General features: G+C 32.6%; 1 protein-coding gene across 1 annotated transcript; it reads left to right on the top strand.

Annotated features, from left to right (window-relative positions):
• Nucleotides 1–2,945: 2,945 nt before the first annotated feature.
• Nucleotides 2,946–5,399, top strand: LOC146938086 (uncharacterized). The gene has a single exon (XM_085752110.1). The coding sequence runs from the start codon at nucleotides 3,062–3,064 to the stop codon at nucleotides 5,186–5,188; it is 2,127 nt and encodes a 708-aa protein (XP_085608236.1). The 5' UTR covers nucleotides 2,946–3,061; the 3' UTR covers nucleotides 5,189–5,399.
• The last annotated feature ends 7,144 nt before the right edge of the window (nucleotides 5,400–12,543 follow it).

Here is a 12,543-nt window from a genome sequence, read left to right as displayed (position 1 = left end):
TACACATTTTCTCTTTATTAATTAGGTGGGACTTCGGGAGATATTATTTAGCGAGGTGCTAATCACGAAACTTTCCAACATTGTTTCTTATTCTTGGTGAAGAAACATATATTTGTTCATAAGTTTGGATGCAAATACATCCTAATTTACTAAATGGAATCTGGTCTTAATAAAGATTCTTGAGAATTATATTAGTAGCCATTAGAATAGAGCTAGGGACACTCATGTTCTAGCAAGAATGTTTACAACACTTGCAATAATATCCTTCAAACTACTTATTGTAGCTCTAACTATGGACTGTAACACAGCATCACCGGTTCTTTAAGCTCAGATTAGTGCAGGTTTTAGAATAACAAACAATGAATTCAGGGAAAATTATTGGCACCCCACATCTGCATGCTTACAATTTTGGATTTGGTATTTTTCTCACAACACTTGTAGTAGACTATTAGTAGCCTTCAAACTTTATCAGACAAAATATGGTATCAAATTTTCAAATGGTTGGGTGTGGTAATAGTGCTTTCAGGAAACAGTGCTGCTATATGCAGCAAAATAATTTATCACTTATAACGACTGTCTCACGAAGCCCTTAATGAGTAATTGTGCCAAAACAGTTTTAATTATTTAATTCCGTAATTGACGGCAATCATGATGAGCATAGCTTCGATGATCGATCCGGTGATTTCGACTGCACCGGAGACGGCTGAACTGTAGTAGAGGGATTATGTGGTGGTGGCCTTGGAGGTGTTTCTGTTAAACACCGAGTTTCCTGACAAACTTGCGCTTTAGATTTATTACTTTCATCAAACATTGTTTGATCTCTGTCAGTGGACTCAACTCTATCAATCTTTTGTTCTTGAAATTGAGCTTCAGATTTGTTTTCTTTATCACTTGAAGTCCTTGTAATTGAATAATCTTGAGACACTTCTTCCTCCTTGTGACTTTCATATGTAGTTGTATCCCAATTTTGGCCTGGTTTTTCTGTTACCTTGGCACGAGCCTTCTTTTGTGCTTCTCTTTCTTTCAAATCAGCATCGGGTGTTATGTAATCCAGGAGTAATTTCAATGTAGTATAATTTAATAGTTAAGAGTTTTTCCATTTAAAGCTCAATGCAGCGTAATATCAATGTTGTGTAATTTCAGAATTTTTTCATTCAACCAAAGCTTACAATAAACCTTTATCTCACCAAATTAATGAGGAAATGTTTGCTCTCAATTTGTTTTACTAATAATAATAATAATGATTTCTTGTGGTGTACTCATGAATGTATTGTGTACACATTTGACCTTTTGCAGTTTTAGATGATAATTATGAGTCAATAATATTCGACAACAAACAATAACAATGATGAACAATGACAAGTTTGATCAGAATAATTTGTGTAGAAATCCCACGGTTAGTGTAAAATGATTGTGAAAACTAGAAAGACCTTAGAAAGATATGGTTATGAGACATTAGAAAGACCTTCAAATTGTGAAAATTTTATACAATACATTCATTAGGAAATTCAAGAATCCAAAAACCAAACATGGTTCAAAGGCTACTAGAATTTAAACAGCTTTACTTCAGCTTCAAAATCTATAATATTCATTCAAACTTCAACATTCAACAAAAGGTGCATATGCAAATCATGAATATCGATTCAAACTTCAATAGAAACAAGTTTTTACTTTTTATGCTTTTTGTGTGTTTAGGATTAGAGATGATTTTTTGATTTTTAATTGTTTGTGAAAGAATCACCTGACCAGTTTATTTACATCCAAGTTTTTATTTTAAATACCAACTCTAACCAACTTGCCCAATAGAAATAAGACACATCAATTGAGAATGCCACGTCAACACCACTTCGTCAACTTTTGGTCAAAATCTGAATACGGGGTTATGAGATACCAAATGAGGTAAACTGGTCAAAATCGTTTGTTTTATATTAGATGGACAAAATCATGTCCTCATGAGCTTAACTCAGTTGGTGAGGACAATGCATAAAATATGCAAAGTTCGGGTTCAAACCCCGACCACCACAAAAAAGATGGACAAAATCATAGAATTGAAAAACTAATGGGGCTAAAACTACAATTACGAGGTCCTTTAAGTTTAACGTTCATATAAGATTAGTCCTTTTAGGTTTTTTTTTATTTAAAATTTGTCTTTTATATCCGTAAAAGTGAATAAGATAATCCTTTAATTTGTTTTTGTAACAAATTGATCCGTTATTTTGTCAACAAATTGATCTTTTTATTTTCATCCAATTTTGTTTAAAATGATTCCAAAATGATTTACATTGAAGTGAAAGGTCCAAAAAAATGTTTATGACATTAAACATGATTACTTATATACATTATCTTCTTATTCTTTCACAATCCAATCCTAATTTTATCTATAAATATGTCTTCAATTACATTAAAAATCAAGTAATCTATTGATTTTGTTTTAAAATAAGACCGAATAATACTCTTACAAATTCTAGGTTTTAAGAGTAGTAAACTTGAACCTATTAACTTAACAAGAAACGTCTATTTAAATACTTTTAAACGGAGCTAGAAGGACTAAGTGCACAATTTTAATAACATAAATACAATTTAAAAACTAAAAAACTTAAAAACTAATTTGATACAAATATTAAATTTAAAGACTCCAAAATGTATTTGACCTTTAGCTTATATTTAAGTCTTAAAAATAAAAAAAGGTTATTGAAGTTATCATTTGTTCCTCGAAAGATATTCTGGATTTTTTCTAACAAAATAATTATAAAAAAAAAAAAGAGAAATAAAGGACATATATAACAAAATTGCAGCCTAACATTCAAATAAATGCCCCTGGATTCATAAATTACAATTAGATGAAAAGGGTAATTTGGGGTTTCTACACATATTCACCATCATTACAGTACATGAATGCTTTTGTGAATTTGCCTAAAATATGCTACGAGTACAAAATACTTTTCCTCCAAAATTTCCAAACTTGGAAAAAATAGCTCATCCTTGTTACTTTAGCTTCAACCTCATCACTGTTTCTCTGTAAAGATTTTAACTTTTTTGAAGAATAGTTTCATACATACCAATGATGAATGCCATCTTTGAGGTGAGGAAAGATTTCATGGTTTCAACTGCTGTTGGTCATAGTGACCCAACACTAAGAACAGCCCATTTTCTTAAACCCATTGCAAACTCCATTGATGAACCACCTTTTAGTTTTAACTCATTTTCATCATCTTCTTCTGTTTTTGACCCAAATGAGTGGCCTTTGAAATTTCATTTCAGTGGGTGGCGTCCACAACAAGAGAGATGGGTCTATTGGGTTGATCAGCTTCAACCAAAGTATGAATCTGTGTGGAAGAAAGTTGGAATCTTTAATGCTATTATGAGCACCAAGTGTCACATACTCAAAAATCAAAACTTGCTATTTGGGGTTGTTGACAAATGGTGTTGTGAAACAAATACCTTTGTTTTTCCATTTGGTGAGGCAACTATCACTTTGGAGGATGTTATGGTTTTGGGGGGTTACCCTGTCATTGGTGATCCTATTTTCACCAAACTTCAAGACCAAGAAATGAGAGAGGTGGAAAAGAAGCTCATCATTGCAAGACAGAAACCTTGGCAGACTAGTCAAGCTAAGGCTACCACATCAAAATGGATGGATATTTTCATTGATAAAGGTAATGAAATTGAACATGAAGCATTCCTTGCTACTTGGTTATCAATTTTTGTTTTTCCGCATAATAATTTGTTGAAAAGTTCTTTGTTTTCTATTGCTATTCATCTTGCTAGAGGAAATCCTATTGCTTTGGCACCCGCTGTTTTAGCTAGCTTATATAAGGATTTAAGTGTGTTTAAGAAAACAATTGTTGATTTGTCAAAATTATCTGTTGGTCGTGATAGATATCCCTTAGAGGTTACTCTTGAATCACCCTTTTACTTGGTTCAAATTTGGGTTTGGGAGAGGTTCAAAAATTTACAACCACAACCCATGTTGATAAACCATGGAGACCCTTTTTTGTTTAGGTGGCATAAAGTTCAGGCCTTGGAAATTGACAATGTTAAGTTGGCATTAGACTCAACTATCAATGATTTTCTTTGGCGTCCATATGTTCGATATGCTGATAAGTGTGAGCTGTTTTATCCAAATGATGAAACTCTTGTACCATTTAACAAAGATTTGGTGGATAAACAAATGCTCTCATTTGTTATATGCTTGAGAGTTTCTGAGCTTGTTGGATTTGACTCTATAGAGCAGTATCTGCCACATAGAGTTGCTATGCAATTTGGAATGGACCAAGATGTTCCAAGTAATGTGCCTAGGTTCAATGAGACTAAATTCATTGCTTGGAAAAACTATTGTAGGCTTATATCTGATAAAAATTTGTATTTTCCACCAAGATATTTTGAAGCAGCTGTAAGCACACGATATGCAAAGTGGTGGAAGCAACTGTTATTGGGTCGTGGCGATTTTGTTAAGAACGTTGTGAAGCGGAAGAGAAGTGCAATTTCAAGGAGACATAGATCTCATGTAGGACAATCTAACAGAAGTTGTATTGATCTTAATGTTCCACCTGGATTTCCTCCCAATCTTGTTGATGCTCTTGTTTTTGGAAAATTTTGTGATGATGTTCCTGCTGAAAATTCTGCTCATGATTGTGTGGAAGCTGAAGGAAATATTGATGCTCCGGCCGTATCTTTTGAGGACTGTAAGCCTGTGTTGAAATCTAAGCATTTAACCAACCATTGTTCTTCATCCTCTTTAGAAGATTTTGAACTTTCAATGGGGAGTTTTGAAGAAGATTATGAAGATGCAAATGGGAGCGAAGAAGCAAGAATGTCTAGTGACAGTTTCTGTTTATCTGAGACTCCAGGTGAAATCCAAAGCTTCAAAAGGTTTTCTATCAGAAAAAAAGTCCATTCGTCGAGCAAGGAAAAGGTTGTGCGGCAAGACCTTCAGTTTCACTCTGATATGGCTGCTCAAGCAGAAGCTAAAGAAACGGTTGAAGAAAAAGAAAAAGAAAGAGAAGATGAACTTATGGTTTTGTTAAAAGAGCAATACTTGAAGAATCAAGAGGAATTCGTGCATCTGGCAAGACAGCAAGAGGAGATGTTACAGGTAATGGCTTTGTGGGAGAAGAGGGATGAAGAGTTGAGACAACTCCTTACTAGTGTTCTAAGGAATCAGCTGCCACCATCATCGTCTTCTTGAGACTCTATTTTGCTTTTAATCTCTTTCAAAATCATGACAGTGATACTCTCTTCATATTCCCCATTTATGGAAAGAGTAATACTAGTTTAGATAAGTTATGATATATGTTTTTATTATCTGCTATGCTTGTGTTATTTATCTTTAATTACTTAATGATGGAGAAAGAAGTACTAGTTTTTTATGAGTTATGATATATTAATATGTTTTATGATCTGCTATGCTTGTGTTACTTACCTTTAGTAGTATTGGCATGATAATACATATTTTGCTATGTTTGTACACACACATAGAGAGAGAGAGAGAGAGAGAGAGAGAGAATAGACATTGGGTCACAATGATTTTGTAAACAATATTGTGCGTCGGAAAATATATGTCAGTTTCATGCAGAAAAATTGAATAGAAGTGGTATTGATGTTGGTGTTCCACATGGATTTCCTCCCAATCTTGTTGGCACTCTTATTTTTGGAATTTTTTTTTTATGATGGTTCAAAAACAAAAACTATGAAGGCTGATGATTTTAAAGCCGATGTTCCTTGTTAAAATTATTTTCATGATAGTCTGATAGCTGATGAAAGTATCGATGCTGATGCTCCTTCAAGTCTTCGTTCAAAACATATCGCTCTTGTTCCTTCCATAGCTGTTGAGGATTGTTCAGCCTCTTCAGCAGATTATGAAAAGATGTTACCACTGAAAAGGCCAATTTCAAAAGATAACATTGAATTTTCAATAAGGGATTTGGAGGATGGGTTTAAAGATGCTATAGAGCAAGGATATGTACTGGTAGAGTCTCTTCGTCCAGTCCTGAATTTGGTGATTTCATATGATCAAATGTTGGTGGTGAAATAACTAGATGTGGGAATGAATATGAAATCAAAAGTTCATTTTGTGATAGAAATGACGCCATCAACGGGGAAGGTGTTAGCCCTTTTACATTAGATATGGCATTTGATCTTGAAGAGAGGGTTAAGAGACTTGAAAGAGTATTTTCTTCTAAGCTTAAAGAAGCAAGATTTTGCCAAAAGGTTGAAATTGATTATTTATTCAAGCAATTCTTGAAATTTGGAACTATTGAATTTCCTATTGCATATTTACGTTTTTTGCCACAGAAAATTATGAGAGGTAACAAAGTGTGTAGTTTCTTGAAGGAAAAGTTTGTGGGATCTCAATAAGCAAAAATAAAAAGTTAAATTTTACTTTCTTATGAAGTACTAGTAATCAGAGATTGTTAAAATTAAGAACTATTATTTAATCCGTCTATAATATGCTGATGAAATCCACAAGTGTCAGAATACATTATACGAATATCTTAAAGAAATATTAAAGTAAGCTTATACCAAATAAGGAAAAAACGAAATGAAGTACTAGTAATCAGAGATTGTTAAAATTAAGAACTATTATTTAATCCGTCTATAATATGCTGATGAAATCCACAAGTGTCAGAATACATTATACGAATATCTTAAAGAAATATTAAAGTAAGCTTATACCAAATAAGGAAAAAACGAAGTAAGCTTATGAAACATTAATATCATACACATGAAATAAGGAGTGATAAGATAGTTTTCTGATTGACTCAAGAAAAGAAAGATAGGTTGGTGGTTAGAAAGGAATTGAAGCAAGACATGTGAACGGAATGTGACATAGAAGCAAACTGGTTTGTTAAAGCTGTTGGTAGGCAGCTCGGAAATAGCGAAAACACACTGTTTTGGAAGGATTTATGATTGGGGGAATCATCCTCTATGTCAAAGGTTCCTGCATTTGTTCAGTTTAGCATCAGACAGCGACATAACGGTTAGTACAGAAAGTTACACAGTCGGCTTGCCTGCAGAATCGGATCTGGGTCGGGTGTGGAAGCCTGAAACGAAAACTTGCGAGTTGCAGAGTTGTTGACACAGTTGACAGCAGTGCAGTTGCGTGGTGTTGACATCAACAGTGGATATTTCCTTCATATCAATTTTTTTTAATATTAAAGCGTGATATGTGAATTTATATTGATCACTATTGGATCTTCATTTTTCTGCCATAACTTTCGTACCTTATAAGTTATTTCTTTGTTTAGTTGAATGGCTCTCACTAAATCGAGTCGGCTAGAATATAAATATTTCGCTGCTTTGAGGCAGTTATGCAGATCATGGCAATATTGAAGTCAATGGTTATTTTGATTTTGAGATACGAAGAGTATAATCTAGAGTATCATATCATCACCTGTTCTCAATACGAGTAATCCTTACAATGTGGAAGTTACCAGAAAGATACTACATGAACTTGTTCTATGAAATCACCCCCTAAGTTCACCACTATCTGTCAAAAAATCAACAAAAACATAACAACTTGAAAGGTCCATGGCAGTAGATCCTCACTCCATGACAGTACCCTTGCCACTTTCACAAGTTATGTATAATCCGAATAACTTCCCTAATACAATTCAATGCCTTAATAATACCTTAACATAATCTTAGTCATCACAAGTAAATCCAATTAATGCCTTAGACCAGCAGCACATATTGGAAAGCAAGAAAAATAAATCAGTAGTATAAATGTGAGTCCTTCAAAGATGATCCAGGTCCTTTCATGTTTTGGACAACTATTATATTTATTACATCACTGAAACATGATAGATCGAACAAAATATAAACAATTTATATGTTAATTCTATGATGTACAAGTAAAGGATAATGCTTCATGTCGCGACATAATCTCTCACGAGATCATCCCGACACACACGTGTATTTGTTGTGGGACCTCTTTTTTACCATGAACCACCCATGTATTCAATTCAATTCAAGATCTATGAAGCCCCATACTTCAAAATGGTTGACGTATCGTATCCCCTGCATATCCTGCACCGATACCTGCCTGATACTTTCTGATATGTATTAGGAGAGTATCCGAAGATTAAATTTTTTTTTATTAAAATAATTATCTGATACGTATCAGGAGAGTATCTGATAATTATCCTACACCGATACCATCCCCAATATTTCCTAATTAATGTTAACAAAAATAACTTAACTCTTGAGTACTGATGTGTTATTGTTTGGATACAATGCTTCTTTTTTGGATCGATATAGTATAACACTAACAATGTTCCTTTTGGATATAGTATAACACTGATGGTGCTCTTTTTAGGATGTATTGTGTATGTAATTGACTAATCATCACTCTCTTAATCATCAATATTATTTTTATTTATGTTGATGTGCTACGAGCCTATGAATAGTTTCTTTTGTTTGTTAATATATTTGCATATTAAAAAAATAGTTATAATCATATTGTATATTTAATTATATATTTTTTTATTAACGTATCACATCGTATCGTATCTTAATTTTTGAAATTTTTTCGTATCGACGTATCGATGCAGTATCGTATCCGTATCGTATCTCGTATCTAGAGCTGTCAATTTGGTATGGCTTGGAATTTTCAGCCCCAGCCCACATGTAAAGGGGGTTTAAAAAGAACAACAGAAAATTGGCCCCCTTTTACATAGGCCACAATAGTGTTAAGCCCTAAAAAATATACATCAGCCCACAAGGCCCACAAGCCCCTTCTTTTTTCAGTTTTTTTTTTTTGGAAAATGCTGTTCGGTCAACAACAAAGGTCAACGCCGGAGCTCCGGCTGACCGCGGTGGTTCCGGCGGCGGAGCTCCGGCGACCCACGGTGGTGGTCGGTGCGGTGGTTGCCGGAGCTCCGGCGGTGGTTGATTTTTAAATTAATAAAAAAAAATAAAATCTGTATATATATTATTTGTTTTTTTATAAATATTTTTATCATAGTAGTTTTTTTTTTTTTTTGCAAAGATAAAGTTTATAGTTAATGGGCCTTGAAGCCTTTGTCACTAAGCCCACAAAAAAAATTAATTTTAGTGGGCTGGGGCCAAACAAATTTATTTTAAGAAGGGGGCCAACAAAAATGGGGCTTAATGTGGGCTTTTTAAGTGGGGCTTTGCATTTTGGGGCTCTATTGACACCTCTACTCGTATCTGGGCTTTACAGTTCAAAATCCAACGGCTTCAACGCTTTCGTGAATGGTTCGTGAGTTGTGTTTTCGCTGAAAATAGCAATGCCCACAAGTAAAATAATGTTGTACCATATGCATAAATTTTATACCACTATTAGATCAATAAATCCCGCCATATTTTGCTTAATCAAGAGTGAGCCTTATTGAAAAAAAATAATTTGTGTATCATACAACAACAACTTGGTGGCATTTAGCATACACACAACACAAATTTGTGCACATGTACAAAGTTGCTTTTTCAATGCACAAGTTTTTTGTACACCATTGGATCAATGAGGAGTGCTGATTTTATCATGGTCTAGTTGTACTATATTTTTTTCATTCTTTTTCATGTTGTCTTCAACCATCATGAGTAATATTTTTTTCATATCTTAGAATTTTACATTCATACACCACTGATAAAATCCCAACATGACATTTACATGTTATTCATGACTTAGATTATGCTGTTGCCTCTAATAAATCGAATTTGAGGATATCCATGAGATAACCATGCTGCTGCCTTCGATAAACAAAGTTGGATTTGTTACAGTAGCGGATTTTAGTTAATTCCAGAAAAATTATACAACTAGCTCATCAAACAACCTTGTAACTAAGTCTCCCATTTGGGTGTAAAGTTATTTCTAATCCATTTTCATAAAAATCTTTTTTTGAGGGACACCAATTTTCATTAGATCTCATATCAGTATAAAAACAGTAAGTGGATTTTAACAGTGGTGTGACATATTTGCTGGCTTCATATGATTTTGGAATTTCGTAAGTGGATATTTGCTGGGTGAAATTTCCTTTAGATATTTTAGTGGAAAGTAAATTTTGTTATCTTCTAATAAAAAAGGAAAATTTTGTTATCTGTGTCAACAACGGAAATCATACTGTAATTGCAAAAATCTAAACAAGGTAATGGATAATTGGAATGGATCTGGAAAATTTTGTAGCAAAAACGAATTTGTACAATTATGTGAAAACCATATGTGGATTTTATGTGAAAATGTGAAACAAGATGCTAAGCTTGAAGAGGATGAGATTTTGAAGAAGATGGTTGTTTGTTTATTTTCTGGGTTAGTTGAAATATGAATACATTCAATTATTTTACAGAGAAGTGGCATTTAGCGTTACACAATGCACAAACTTTCCAGAACATGGTGATGTTATGAGTTGCTACATTTTTCCAGAACATGGTGAAGAAGGAATTGAGTTGCAGTCTTGTGGTAGGTGAAGCGGTTGAAGATAAGTGAAAATGATATAGTGTGGAGAGACTATAATAAGGATCCATGCTCCTTTTAATCTAATAGTTAAAAAGAAACTTTCCTTAACTTGTGTATGATGCACAAATTTGTGCATTGTGCATTGTAAACGCCACCCAACAACTTCACTTATGCATCATAGAACTTGTGTATTTTAAACTTGTGTATAAATATCGACCAAATACATATACTTTTTTACTCATATATCATTTGAAGAGAGTGAATGAGTAAAAAATATTGTGAAGGGAATAGCTCACAAATGGAAATCCTTAAGCATCGGACTACATTGTACAAATATAGTAAAAAATAAAGACTGATGTTAACTTTTAACAACAAAAATGGAAGTTATTGAAACGCTAATGCTATGAGTGTGATCATCGTAGGGAGTGATAAGATAGTTTAACCGTTGTCCCATCGGTGAAGAGCCACTATTGCAGCTAAGGTCTAATAACGCGTCTACACGCTACAATAATCTACATCCATCGGTGAAGAGATATGTCGCACAAAATCATATGCTCACAATAGCCCTTCGTTTAACCCATCAATCTCTCGGTTACTATGCCACAAGCGTAAATCCAACTTATCCAGACCCGAGGTCTATAAATAGGGTGTGTCACACCGAAAACAAGGTGCACACTCTTGTTGCAAGAAATCTAGTCAAAACTTATTGAAATCTAATTGACTTGACTGTTGAATTGTATTTGAGGTTACATCCTTTTACGCTGATGAAGGGTCTGCTCCAACTATCATGAACCATTGCAGTTGTTGTTTCGCACCACCTTCGGTGCTCTTCTATTCGATGACAAGAACAAGTTCCTATGGAGGACATTTTTAAGAATACACTAATATTTTTTATGAAATAAAAGATTAATTAAGTTTAACTAAATTTCATATGGTATTATTTATTTTTGCTTATTAACAGAAACATTAAAATTTGTCAAAAAGAAAAACATTACAGAAGGTCATTTAATATTACTCAAACATGTAGAGTTTCTTGTTATGTCATCATCACACTCACGTTTTACATTTAAATAATTTTAAGAAAAACATTGTCATAATTTTAAAATACATGTACTTAATATTTTAAGAAACAACTATTTAAATAAAATTAAATAAGAGGAGGTGATAGTTTAAGAAAATATATTTTTTTTGACATAAATTAAATGAAGAAATGCAATTTTTTTTAAAATTATAAAATAGTATTCTTTTTTTTTTAAAAGGATAAAATAATATTCTTAATAGATATGTATATATATTTTTGCTTATCATTGAAGATATTCTGGATATTTTTATGATAAATTAGTTTTTTTTTTTTGACCAAATTTATAATAAATTAGTTAAAATAAAAAAGAAAAGAAAAATAAAGGACATGAATACCAATCAGAAAAGGACAAAACTGCCTCTCAACATTATTCAAACTAGTAAGTATACCCGTGCTAACGCACGGGTACCTGTCGCGGTGGACGATTTTTACAGTTAAAACTTGAATATATGGTATTTTTTATAAATAATTTTACTAATGATAGTTTGGATATTGATTATTTATTTATTTAAAAGTAAACTATATGATATTTTTATATAAATATTGTCTTTAATTTCAAAATATTTAATTAAATTAGATTTAATCAATTTTATATATGATATTCAATTAAATGTAATTCTTTTTCAAACTATTTTATATAAATTGAATTGTTTTAAAATAACATGGTCTCGTGTTTTTTATATTTATCATTCACAAATCTTGGTCCCGTGTTTTTTTTATTTATAAGTCACAAATTTTGGTCTCATGCTTTTTGTAAATTTATCATTCAGAAATTTTGGTTCCATTTTTTTATATTTATCATTCACAAATTTTGGTCCGTATATTTTATATTTATCATTAATAAATCTTCCTGCCAGTATTTTTTATATTTATCATTCACAAATTTTTGTCCCGTGTTTTTTATATTTACCATTTAAAAATCTTGATCCCGTGTGTTTTTTATATTTAGAAGCATGTGTTTGGTTTCAATTCTAGAGGGTCAAAAGTGATTCTAGAGGTTGTATAATTGATTATATGATGTTTGGATGATTTAAAGTAGAATCGATTT

This window comes from Medicago sativa, chromosome 3, assembly GCF_051527215.1.
Source record: "Medicago sativa cultivar Bolivia chromosome 3, Bolivia_mono, whole genome shotgun sequence".
Classification (NCBI taxonomy): Eukaryota; Viridiplantae; Streptophyta; class Magnoliopsida; order Fabales; family Fabaceae; genus Medicago; species Medicago sativa.
Note: the sequence above shows the minus strand (reverse complement) of the source record. Positions and strands in the feature narration are given on the sequence as shown.

Excerpts from the sequence above, each read along its gene's own strand:
- LOC146938086 (XM_085752110.1), top strand. The coding sequence starts at position 3,062 with ATGATGAATGCCATCTTTGAGGTGAGGAAAGATTTCATGGTTTCAACT.